Raw genomic sequence first — 13044 nt, forward strand, 5'->3', positions numbered from 1 at the left:
TTAATATAGGAACGTGCTATACAGAAGTCTTACACTCCTACATATTAATTAAAAATATGTGATTTTATTTTTTTATCTTCATATTTTATATTTCACGTGTTAAAAAATATGAAATATGAGAAAAATAAAATAAAATCACATATTTTTAAATAATGTAGAAGAGCATGATGCTTATCTCTAAAATTTTTCTTTAATATAAAGTTATAAAATAATTATGAACACGGTTATTACTTAGAAAATAAACTTTAAAAAAATTGAACACCGGCCTTTTAGACGGTGCGTCTCTGTCTCACCCGCTGCCGCTATCTCCATTACCAACCACCGCAACCGATCCTCCGCTCTCCCTCTCTCTCTTATATATGGCTACCCGATGGCTCTGTGTCTAAGAAAACCCTCCAAAGCCTCGATCTTACTCAGTCACAGCCGATACCTTAAGCCCCATTCCACCGTAATACCCAATCTCAATGACCACTTCACCACCCAGCTACGCGCTCTCGATCAGGGACGACGACAAGAACGGCGTCGCGGAGAGCAAGTGTGGCTTCCCAGTGGTAGCTCTATGCCCTTGTCTCGTATGCTTCATTCTCCTCCTCATTGTACTCTCTATCGTTCTCCTTATCAAGTTCCATTTATTTTGCCACACTCCACTTCACTCTCTGATCTACAGGAAAAATTGTTAATTCCCAGCTGTAGGATTTTCAATCCTGGAATTGAATCATTTCCCATTATTACTTTACGAGGAATAATGCTAGATTGGAAGCGTAGGAGGTTTTGTAGTCTCACCAAAGAAAATGTGCTGAAAACAAACTCTAGGGTCATTAATGTTAGATTTCCAGAGTTGCTCGTTGGTAGTTTACCAAGAAAAGCGTTGGCTTTTAGCTTTAGGGGGTTTGCTAGTGTGACAGGCAACGGTACAGATTCTGATGCTGATTATGAGAGTGGGGAAGGTGATTATGTTGATGATGACTGTACCAATGGCGATGGGGTTAAGTCATGTGCGAACCCGAATGAGGTTGATAGAGTATGCAAGGTGATCGACGAATTGTTTTCGTTGGATAGAAATATGGAGGCGGTTCTAGATGAATGTGGGGTTGATTTGTCGCACGAGTTGGTTGTAGGTGTGTTGGAACGCTTCAAACATGCTCGAAAACCAGCCTTTCGGTTTTTCTGTTGGGCAGGGAAGAAGCCTGGATTTACCCATGACTCGAGGACTTATAATGCGATGATGAATATATTAGGGAAGACAAGGCAGTTCGAGACCATGGTGTCAATGCTTGAAGAGATGGGTGAGAAAGGCCTGCTGACGATGGAAACTTTTATGATTGCAATTAAAGCTTTTGCTGCTGCAAAGGAAAGTAGGAAAGCTGTTGGGATTTTTGAGCTAATGAAGAAGTATAAATTTAAAGTGGGTGTTGATACGATTAATAGCTTGCTTGATACTCTTGGGAGGGCAAAGCTTGGTAAAGAAGCACATGCACTTTTCGAGAGGTTAAAAGATAGATTTGTGTATAATTTGCAAACTTATACAGTATTGCTTAATGGTTGGTGTCGAGTAAGGAATTTGCTGGAAGCAGGGAGAGTGTGGAATGAGATGGTTGAAAAGGGATTTAAGCCTGATATAGTTGCACATAATATTATGCTTGAAGGGTTGTTGAAGTGTAAGAAGAGGTCCGACGCCATCAAGTTGTTTGAAGTCATGAGGGCCAAGGGTCCATCACCCAACGTTAGGAGCTATACAATTTTGATTCGAGATTTATGCAAGCAAACCAAGATGAAAGAAGCGGTTGAATATTTTGATGAGATGACTGGATCTGGATGCCAGCCTGATGCTGTGGTTTACACGTGTTTGATCACTGGCTTTGGGAACCGGAAGAATATGGACGCTGTATTTGGATTGCTGAAGGATATGAAAGAAAAGGGTTGCCTTCCTGATGGGCATACCTACAATGCCTTGATTAAATTGATGACAAGTCGACGAATGCCAGATGATGCGGTGAGGATATATAAGAACATGATTCAGGGTGGCATTGAACCATCAATCCACACTTACAACATGATAATGAAATCCTACTTCCAAACAAGAAACTATGAAATGGGTTGTGCAGTTTGGGACGAGATGATCAGGAAGGGGTGTTGCCCCGATGATAATTCCTATACGGTTTTCATTGGAGGGCTCATACGTCAAGGAAGATCTGGAGAGGCTTGCAAATATTTAGAGGAAATGATAGAGAAAGGAATGAAAGCACCTCAGCTTGATTATGACAAGTTTGGAGCTGATTTCTCTAGAGCTGGGAAACCAGGCATACTAGAGGAGTTGGCTCGGAAGATGGAGCTTTCTGGTAAGTTTGAAGTCTCCAATGTTATTGCGAGGTGGGCTGAAATGATGAAGAAAAGGGTCAATAGAAAAGAACCTGATGAGCAGTACACCTGAGTTACTTGCCAAGGCCAATGATACTGTGATACTCTGCCCAAGATTCCCACCCCCAAGTGCTTTAATTTTTGGTATAATTTTAGTTTGTTATTTGGGACAGGGCTTGCTTGAGCTGTGTTGTGTTGTGTATTTGTTATAGTTATTACGTTTTGTATTTTCAACTGTTATTATTTACTTGGTTCAGTTTGTAAATGACTTCTTTAATGTTGGGAATTACAAGTCATGATTTCACCTTCCTATTTGCTACTACAAAGGAAAGACATGCTACTTTACTAATTAGAATAAAAAAACCTTAAAAAAAGAAAGAAATAAAAGACATATTTAACTTCAACAAGGAGCCAGAAGACTTGCTTAAAAAACATTTAGGCAATAATTTGCATATTAATGCAGTATCTTTTTGGATCACCAGAGTTTGATTCTTACCCTACTTGCCTATCTTCCATTAAAAAATTGGGGAGAAAACCTAAACACTCAAACCTACTGTCTTTTCAAACTATTAATTCAAAAAATATAAAAACACCCTTTTAACTTAGAAAATTATTATTTTTGTTAGTTTGTACTTTGAGGAGATGATTATCAAAATTGATAGATTATCCAATTGAGAGGTAGTTTAAGGGGTATTTAAATATTTTGTCCAAAAAATAAAAATCACTTTATAATGTGGTAGGAAATACCTGGGAAAAACTCACAACTGTTACTCAGTCACAACAGTGGGAAAAACCACCCCACCATCTAGTAAATTAGTAATCGTTTCGTTGATGGAGCGTGTGTCGTTTGGATTTGAAGATGAGTTGAGATAAGTTGAGATGGGTTGTGAATAATAGTAAGATGAGTTGTGAATAGTAATAAGATTTATAAGTTAAAGTTGATGAATAGTAATAAATAGTAATGAGATGAGTTGAGATGGACACGAGACAATCTCATAATTTTATGAATAGTAGTTAATTGATTTAAATTAAAATATTTTATTGAATTTTAAAAAATAGGAAAGAAAAAATTTGAAAATTTTGTATTGATTTTTATATTTTGTTTATAAGTTTGAGAAAATTGTTTTGAGTTTTGTGTTTAGCTAATGATTAGGTAGTGATTAAATGAAAATTTTGATTTAAAATTAAACTGTATTTTATGTTTAAGTGATATTTAAAAATAAAATTATGAAAAGTTTTTAAAATACCTGAGAATATCTAAATATCATGCTCTAAATATGAAGTTTTATAATATTAAAATTAAATACCTATATTTGACGTGGACAATGCTAGCCTAGCCTACTAGGGGGACCGAGAGTGGTGCTCCCGCATTGTACCAATAGGTGCAATTGCATTTTTCTTTTTGTTCTTTTTTCAAAAAAAATTTTAAATATTTTTTTGTTATAAATTTATTAAAAAATATTTTTTTAATCATTAAGTGAAAAAAAATGTATTCATCAATTTAGAAGCACCATTATCGGTGCCCTAACATCTTCCATTTGACCTCAATAGTCGCTTGATATGCATTTGCAATTGAGTTGTAAGACTATCGGTCCAGACCAATGAAATCAACAGGACCAATAGTCTTATTGGTTAGTCTCAAGGTGAATTTTTTTGGATTGGACTGAGACCGACTTAATGTACGTGTATATATATATATATATTTAAATATTATATATAATATTATTTTATATAATAATTGTATAAGTTAATTATGTCATTTTCATCAAAGAGATCACTATTAATCATATATTCAATGAAATTATTTAATATTTATTTATCACATATAAAATGTTAAAAGAGATCAATTAATTTTAATTTTATTAATTTTTCTGTCAAAAAAAAAGAAGAGGGAGGAAAAAAATGTCCATAGACCAAATTGGATCAATAGATAACAGTCTGATAAAAATAATGGACCGAAATTTTTAATGTATGTCCCTCCTAATCAGACTGATTACACTCCTAACTTGCAGTAGCGGGGAAGGGAAGGAAGGCTTGGCCCATGGCCCTCCCATGCAAAGTTTTGAAACCCCACCGATAAAATTCGTTATAATCCATATTTTCTTTTTCCAAAATATAAAAGTCAAGATTTAGCCTAAAATAAAAATATATGCCTTCATTAAATCTATTCAATCTCCCTTAATCTCGTTAGTTATTTTTCTTTAGATTTATGCTAATATATTTTTTTTTTGTCTTGAACGATATACATAAAATTTTTAAAATAATACTACTCATCATCCTATAATGTGCTATTAAATAATTAAAAATTATTTATTATGTTTTACTTGTAGGCCTATCATTTAATATCATGTACCTTAAGAGTTTAATGATAAAAAAATGAATAATGGATTTTTCCAATTTTTTATATTACTCTCTCTCTCTCTCTCTCTATATATATATATATACACACGCCGGCCTCCCAAAAAATGAAATCTTGGTCTTGCCACTGATTTCTTGAGATGCAAATACACATTATCCACACCAGGATGGACATATCAGTTATATTGTATTGACATTAGCGTTATCATATCAATTTAGTATTGATACAAAACTACAAAATACATGTAGCATGACTCAGACCCGTTAATTTGTAAATGGACGTAGTTTTGAACTACTTTTAGCATTTGAATTATTTTATTCTAAAACTGGTTTATAGATCAGTGCACACTAACCATAATTTAAATAATAAGATTTGATTTGTAACATTCAAAATTTAAAATTTAAATTTATATCATATAAACACTTTACTAAGTGTTATCCACGCCGATTTATAAATAGAAGTTTTCTTAGCATTTATTTCCCATATTTTTAGCTACTCGATCAATTTTGGCAATTAATAACTTCCCTAGATTGGAAACATTACCACGAAATACTAAAGAATCAATTTCTTTAAAGATTTGATTGAAGAATCTCGACTTATTATGGAGAGAGATTTTGATATCTTGGCATGCTTTAATTGAATTAATGGACTTTTTTTGAGTTGAGGGAGGGGAGTTTCGAATAATATTTGGAATACTGTATCGGACGTCGTACTGGTCAAAATACTGGAACAAAATATTTCAGTACTGGTATCGTTTCGAAATAGCGTTTTGGGATAATATTTCTGGATAGTCGATATATAAATAAATTATATATAAATACATATATATAAATTATAAATAATCTAGTCTGAATTGAGAGTTAAAAAATAAGCTTGTAGTTTGAAAAAATGAAAAAAAAAAAAAACTGGCCGAAATATCGGCCGGTACAAGCCGAAATTGAGGCCGGTACGGCTAGTATTTTGGCCGGTACAAAACAGATACTGGCTGGTACGAAAAATTTTAGTCGTACCGACCGGTACGGTACGAAATTCACAACACTGGTTTCAAAGTCCAGACCTCCATTTTAGAGGCTGAAGGTTATACCAATTAAGCCGCAGGGCTTTGGCAATTGAATTAATGCACTCACTATATATATGTATATTAATTCATGCATAACTTCTTTCTCTATACTTTCTCAATGCAGTTAAGGTGCGGCCATTAGCTTTTGGTGATCATTGATCAGTACTCGATCGATCGAAGTCCTGCATCCATGAAGCAACTTCATTCATTTATAGGGTTACGACCTTTGTCCTTTTTCTTTCTTCTGGTAATCCTTCAGCTTTCAATGAATATACTTGTCTTGAGACTGACATGCATGCTTTATTTTCTTATATATTCATAATGTGTTTGGATTTATAAACCCTCATTCCTCAAATATGCAGGCATTTGTAATGATGCTCCTACTTCCCATTCTACTGATCCCATGTTGGTATGCTATGGTCAATCGTGTTGAGCACCAAGTGAAAAACTGGAACTCAAACGAGTTTCATTCCATGCTGATGTCTGAAATTGAGAACAAAGCAAAGTTTCTAAGTCCAATAAATTCATCTGCAACTAATTTAGCAAGAATTTTAGGTTCCTCCCTCAATGGAACTGCACTATCATTCTCTGAGATTGAGACCAAGGTTTGTATCTACACACACACACACACACACGATTCTCTCGTGAACATTCTGATTAAATTATTGGATTAATCATAGTAAGAAACAGCAAAGGATTTTATGTTTAATTTACATGCAGGTGGCTCCTGTATTGTTTCAAGAGTTGTCTACAATTCCATACTTATCTCAAATTTCTTATTTTGGATTAGACGGACTATTTTTCTCATACTATACCGACGGCAATCAAACTCTTGCCATGTACACCAACTCCTCATTCTTCTCTGCTCCAAATGGAAGGGAAAACTACATCTGGCTTATGCAAGATGTGGACATTGAGACAGGAAAATTGTATGGAAAAGCCATTGAATCCCGTCCCTGGACTATGGCAAATGCAAGTTGGTTTCAAGAAGCCTTGAATAATAAACATGGATCTGCCTCGTTGGAAACTGGATGGAACAATGCTCAAGACCTTCTATTCCTTAACTCAGCTAGACTTAATAGAGGAGTTCTCTCTCTCGGGTTTCCAGTTAAAACATTAACTACCATTTTTACTGGTGTAGATTATCACGGCGGGAGCTTGTATTTGGCTACCCAAGATGGGAAAATGCTAGTAGAAGGGCTCCCAAAGACTCATACGCTTCTTGCTTCTAACGTTTCCTGCACCATGAAAGATGGTACGTCGAGAGCTTCTACTTTGACCATTCAAGAAACAGAATACACCTTTTATTGTTTGCCACTTGATATAGTGGGAGTGCAATCGGTACGTTTTAAGTTCATCCCACTATCTTGCATATATGAATTATCTTTATTAGTATTTATCTATATTCAAATAATTCTTCCATCTGTAGACCATTTATTTTTTTGTTGCAATCCTTCTTGTTGCCGTGTACATGGTGTACATGAGATATATCACATGTTTTCTTTCCAATGGTAGAACATAAACTAATCTAGATTTCGCAACCCCCAAGTCCATATACTTCAAGCGTGCAGTACTCATGCTTGCTAAGTTGATGATCATGGACCTCACTTCTGTGCATCTCTCTCTCTCTCTCTCTCTCTCTCTCTGGTATGTTTTAGGCTTGAGAAAGCTATGAAACATTTCTGTTTTCGAACAGGTCAAAGATGAATGCAGGCTTCCCCCACTTCCTTGACAGGCCAAGAGAGAAAAGTGTGCTCTTTTGTATTTGCTAGGCAAAGAATTAGTGCACATACATGGCGGAATGCTCTATGATCATATTTCATACCCATATATGCTAGATAGATTTGTGTCCTTTAGTTTGTAGCCAACTGTCCATATTACTGATCCAAAACTCCAACCATACAATTACTTCTATGTACAATCGATACATAGATTAGTTGGGTCAAACAGTTCATACATAGATTTATTTTTCACTTTATACTTTTTTCCAGGTATATGTGTTGGCTGTCCCGCAAAATAGATTAGTCAGCCTTGTCCACAAGAACAAGAAAGTGGCATTGTTGCTCCTTCTGGTTGTGATCGCTACAATGATTGGTTCCTTCCTAGGTTTTGTGTTTATAATCGTTAGAGCTGCCAGAGGAGAGATGCATTTGTGTGCTGCGCTCATTAAACAAATGGAAGCCACTCAGCAAGCAGAGAGGAAAAGTATGAACAAGAGTCTTGCCTTTGCTAGTGCCAGTCATGATGTTCGTGCTTCACTAGCTGGCCTTACTGGTTTGATAGAGATATGCTATGTTGAAGTTATCCCTGGTTCCGAATTGGCTACAAACTTAAGACAAATGGATACCTGTGCAAAGGACCTACTAGGTAAGTTTGATGACTAATAATTTTTTCATCATATCTTACCAGGAAATTGTTGATGCAAGTATTTAGCATTCTCTTTTACAACTAATATATGTATGCCTATACTTGTTTAGATCTACTGAATTCTATTCTCGATACAAGCAAAATCGAAGTGGGAAAGATGCTGCTTGAAGAAGATGAATTTGATTTGGCCCAACTTCTCGAGGATGTAGTTGATTTGTATCATCCTGTTGGTATGAGAAAAGGAGTAGATGTAGTGTTGGATCCTTATGATGGTTCAATCCTCAAATTTTCCCAAGTGAAAGGTGATAGGGGAAAACTTAAGCAGATATTATGTAATCTACTAAGCAATGCAGTTAAATTTACTTCAGAGGGGTATGTAACTGTTCGAGCTTGGGTTAGGAAAACCAGTTTGCAGAATACGATGATTGCTTCTAAAAGGAACTGCCTGCCGTGCTTGTTTTACAAGAACAGTCAAGCATATAATGATTTTGAAACTATGGATGCTGCCCTAAAAGATCCAAATGTTATGGACTTTGTATTTGAGGTGGACGATACAGGTAAAGGTATTCCAAAAGAGAAGCAAAAATCAGTCTTTGAAAACTATGTTCAAGTCAAAGAAACAGCTATTGGACAAGGAGGCACTGGCTTAGGACTCGGCATTGTTCAGTCTCTGGTACGTGAACCAACTCTGGCACAATCTGTCAAAATCCTTTTGTCCTTGATTAGCTAGAGTTCCAAATAATGAAACTCCAGTGGGTTATGGTATCTAAATTGCCATTTGATAATTTATATATTAAACACTGGATTCACTGGCACTAATAGGATGGAACTATCTATATCTTATACCATGTGGTTTTTTCCCTTTTAGAGCTATTATCCTGTGTTTGGATGGGGCATTTGGAGTGTAAGCTTGATTACATTCATATAATTATGAATAAAACCTTAGCTAAAGTGGCTTGATTATCTTAAATTTAGTGAGTCTTTCTTCATTCTATCGCTCAAGTGATTCCATTATGGTTTTAAATTGTGTGCTAGGTACGTCTGATGCATGGAGATATAGGAATTGTGGACAAGGAGATCGGAGAGGAGGGAACTTGCTTTAGATTCGATGTTCTACTCACTATATGTGAAATCGTCTCTTGCAATAATGTAGAAGCAGAACAGCTTGAAATGGGAGTTGGCACACATCTACTGGGGCTTAGCAGTCAGACCCCTAGCCCTGAGATGACTATTAGAACTCCTAGTCCTGGATTGTGTGCTCGGACTGCTAGTTCAAAGTCGACAATTCACTCCCCTAGCCCCAAGCAGAAGGCATCCCATGTTGTTCTCTTGATTCAAGATAATGAGCGTCGGAGGATGTCACGCAGATTCATGGAGAACTTAGGCATAAAAGTATCAGTTGTTAAGCAATGGCAACATCTTTCTTCTACTCTCGAGACGATCACACATAAGCAAAACCATTCGCATCACAACTCTTTGGTAAAATCATATTTTTATTCTCCAAGTGAATACTTAAGCAGGTCTGCTACTAGTAACTCCATCACTGTAGAAAAGGATGTGCCTTTGAGTACCATGGATGGATCAGACTACATACTATCAGTCTTCAGAAGAACTACTCCTAGATGTGCATCAAGTTTTATATTAGTTGTGATCGATGCCTGTGCCGGACCATTCCCAGAACTGTGTAGAAGTGTGACCGAGTTCAGAAGAGGGCTAAACAATACTTGTTGCAGGGTTGTTTGGTTGGAGAAACCAATGATGCGGATCATCAATTGCAAAGGTATTGCCGAGACCATGATGGAGCCAAATGATATTATCATATCTAAACCATTTCATGGTTCTCGTTTGTATGAAGTGGTAAGACTTCTACCTGAGTTTGGGGGTACACTGCTAGGGAATATGGGAAAAATGAAAGAAAGTCTGTCACAAGTTGGGAAAATGCCTAGAGATCCCAGTTCATCTCAAGGACCAGTAGAGTTACCAGACCATGGTAGCAGCAGTGAGATTCCTAGGAAAAAAATCTTGTCACCCATTGAAAATCTATCTCATTTCAAGCCCAAATCAAGAAGTCCTCTGAATCATGGACACCTACCACAAGAGCAAGAAAGCAAGGAGTTGTTCTTGAGTGGGAAGAAAGTCTTAGTCGCAGACGACCAAGCACTGCTACGCAAGGTGACTGTGTCCCGTCTTTTACGGCTTGGAGCAACTGTTGAGCTCTCAGAAAATGGACAGGAAGCTTTAGAGCTGGTTTGCAAAGGTCTAAGCGATCAAAGCAAATGTGGAACTTCCAAGATTCTTCCCTATGATTATATATTAATGGACTGTGAGGTAAATGAGCTATGATTTTTAAAGACGAGTAATGTTAAGTACAGTTGTGAAAAGTGTAAGTGTCGTGTAGTCGTTTTGAAAAAGAGTGAGATTTACTATTAAAAAATTAATTTTCTTTTAATATGGATCCCGTATTTATTCACTTTTTTCAAAATGATTGCGTGACACTTGCACACTTATAACTGCAACTATCATTTCTCTTTAAAGATAGATATGGGGCATCTTTTCAACATGGTTTGTCTACAATTTTTTTTTCAGTTAAATCATATACGATTTTTTTTTGTTTGACAGATGCCTATCCTGGATGGATATAAAGCAGCAGAGCAAATAAGGAAAATTGAGAAGCATTACGGTGTCCATATTCCAATCATTGCATTAACGGGTCACACAGGAGGTGAGGAAACAAAAAAGATAATCGAGGCTGGAATGGATGTTCATTTAAGTAAACCCCTGGAAAGTGAACATCTGTTGGAAGCCATTAGATACATCGATAATAAATGGAGTTGTGTTTGAGCATATCATACTTCTTTTCTGATCTCTCAAGATAATATATTAATGGTGGCTATTTATGGTAGTTTGGACATTAAACATACATTTTGCAAGGTGAAATCTTGCTTTCTATTACACAAATCTTTCTGCTTTGTGTGTTAGATGCCAGGTGTTGAAGATATTGCTTGACAATATGCAGTCCTGTATAGTTTTATCTGTTCGCCAAGTATTTCAAAGTGGGTCAGCTTTCGTTTGATTATGCAGTTCAAATGAGATGAGATATTTTATTAAAAGTTAAATATAAATATTATTATAATATAATTTTTTAATATATTTTTTATTTTATTTTAAGATTTAAAAAAGTTAAATTGTTTATAATCTTTTACGTAAAAGTTTAAGAAAGTTATAATAATTATATAATATGAGATGATAAGAGATAATTTGATTTTGTTTAATCTAAACCAGATCTGAAAAACAAAAACTTCAGTAATGCTGTTCCTGTATAATTCAAAACAGGACCTGCTGACCAATGCTTGTATCTTACTTGGATACTACAAACTGGGTTGCACATAAAGATCCGGGTCACCTCGAAACTTGAAAGATAATTAGGAAAGTTAGATGCATTGAAGAATTAGCAAAAAATGTGAGCCGGATTCTTTGCTGCAGAATGTGCAAGAAATTGGGTTGTAAATCAAAGCCCATCTTAGAACTTAACGTTATGATCAGAACTTTTGCTTTTGTACCATAAATCAAGAGAAATTGAAAAGAATTGTAGCTGATAATTAAAAACGATCGGATTACATGGTCTTCTCCATGTATAATTTAGACAAGCTTTTACTTTCACAGCCTGTTGGACAATATTTACAGAGTTTCCAGCCTCCTTGGCATTTGGGATGTGATCAAAGTTGTCGAAGAACTTTGATCACATCCCGTTTGGATGTTGAGCTAAGTTGAGTTCTTTTTAAATAATAGTGAGTTGAGATAGTGAAATGAGTTTTGTAGGACTCACCTAAATTGAGTTTAGATGTGTTTGGATGTTAAGATGAATTTAGATATATTTATGAGAAATTAAAAAAGATTCTAGATCTCGCGTGTAAAGAACTGTTGAGTTGAAAAATGTTATGAGTCCTATGTGTAAAGAGGTTTTAAGTTGAGATAAGATGAATTTAGTGATTTAATAGTTAAATATTTGGATTTCAGTTCAGTTCAAGTTCTATTTTAATTGATTAAATGCATGGTTACTTAAAATATACTATATATGTGATAAAATCAAGAATAAAAACATCATTTCTCAAAAACATTAACAATTTTATGCTTAAACACACATTTGTTAAATTTCATTGTTTCACTGGAGCTCACCCACATATTCGTTCCAATAGAGCTCCGATTACAAAAAATAAAAGAATGGACCAAAGCACAGCCGTCCGATTTAAATACCGAGCGGGATTGCCTGCATTTGGTCAACTCAATTATACAATCATCAAGGTTATTGAGTAAACGACAACGTATGCAATTGAAATGAGTTTTTCACTTACAAAAACCTAGCACCAGGAAATGACTGTTTCGCTCTAAATCCACTGACTTCTTCAATTCCGGTTGCACGGTGATACCCGGTGTAAGTCTCCTCCTCTTCTTGACTTAGCTTTCGAGAAAATAAGGTCAATTCACGATTCATTTTCTTGTTACTTTTTTTTCTTTGATTAGTAATAATTTCTTTTAAAATACCTAAGATTTAGGGCTTCTACATGCAAATGTATTAGCTGTCACAGACTCACAAGTACAAAGTTTCTCAGAACTGATGAAGAACTTGTGGTCCCTAAATTTGAACTCATCAAGTAAAAGAAGGTCCTTTCAAATATCAAATTGGGACACACAACTGTTTTGGGTCAATGTGTTAATATAGTTGTTAATTCATCTTTAATTGTTTGTGGATTTAAGCCCATTTGAAAATGCATGTGCATATATGTCCAACTAAAGAGAGAGAAATTTGCCATTGCTGATTAAAATGCAGCATTTGAAGGTTTTCATGGAGGCAATCTCAAGATCCTAGACCTCGGGTTAGAGCCACATTTCGCCTTGAATC

At 35.5% G+C, this 13044-nt stretch overlaps 2 protein-coding genes across 2 annotated transcripts; both read left to right on the forward strand.

The window, feature by feature from the left end:
• Window positions 1-235: 235 nt before the first annotated feature.
• Window positions 236-2670, forward strand: LOC109009936 (pentatricopeptide repeat-containing protein At3g62470, mitochondrial-like). Its single transcript, XM_018990607.2, has one exon. It carries the CDS (start codon window positions 371-373, stop codon window positions 2429-2431), a length of 2061 nt encoding a protein of 686 aa, XP_018846152.1. The 5' UTR covers window positions 236-370; the 3' UTR covers window positions 2432-2670.
• A 3481-nt stretch (window positions 2671-6151) lies between these two features.
• LOC109009927 (histidine kinase CKI1-like) lies at window positions 6152-10985 on the forward strand. The gene is made up of 6 exons (XM_035682583.1): window positions 6152-6382; window positions 6498-7118; window positions 7769-8144; window positions 8255-8817; window positions 9180-10472; window positions 10764-10985. The coding sequence occupies exons 1-6, from the start codon at window positions 6152-6154 to the stop codon at window positions 10983-10985; spliced, it is 3306 nt and encodes a 1101-aa protein (XP_035538476.1).
• Window positions 10986-13044: the final 2059 nt, after the last annotated feature.

Source organism: Juglans regia, chromosome 11 (genome assembly GCF_001411555.2).
Source record: "Juglans regia cultivar Chandler chromosome 11, Walnut 2.0, whole genome shotgun sequence".
Classification (NCBI taxonomy): domain Eukaryota; kingdom Viridiplantae; phylum Streptophyta; class Magnoliopsida; order Fagales; family Juglandaceae; genus Juglans; species Juglans regia.

What these genes read in the sequence shown, in the direction of transcription:
- LOC109009936 (XM_018990607.2), top strand. Translation starts at nt 371, where the DNA reads ATGGCTCTGTGTCTAAGAAAACCCTCCAAAGCCTCGATCTTACTCAGT.
- LOC109009927 (XM_035682583.1), top strand. Translation starts at nt 6,152, where the DNA reads ATGCTCCTACTTCCCATTCTACTGATCCCATGTTGGTATGCTATGGTC. An exon ending in CTGTGCAAAGGACCTACTAG is followed by an intron (nt 8,145 to 8,254) that starts GTAAGTTTGATG and finishes ATACTTGTTTAG; the next exon opens with ATCTACTGAATTCTATTCTC. An exon ending in ATATATTAATGGACTGTGAG is followed by an intron (nt 10,473 to 10,763) that starts GTAAATGAGCTA and finishes TTTGTTTGACAG; the next exon opens with ATGCCTATCCTGGATGGATA.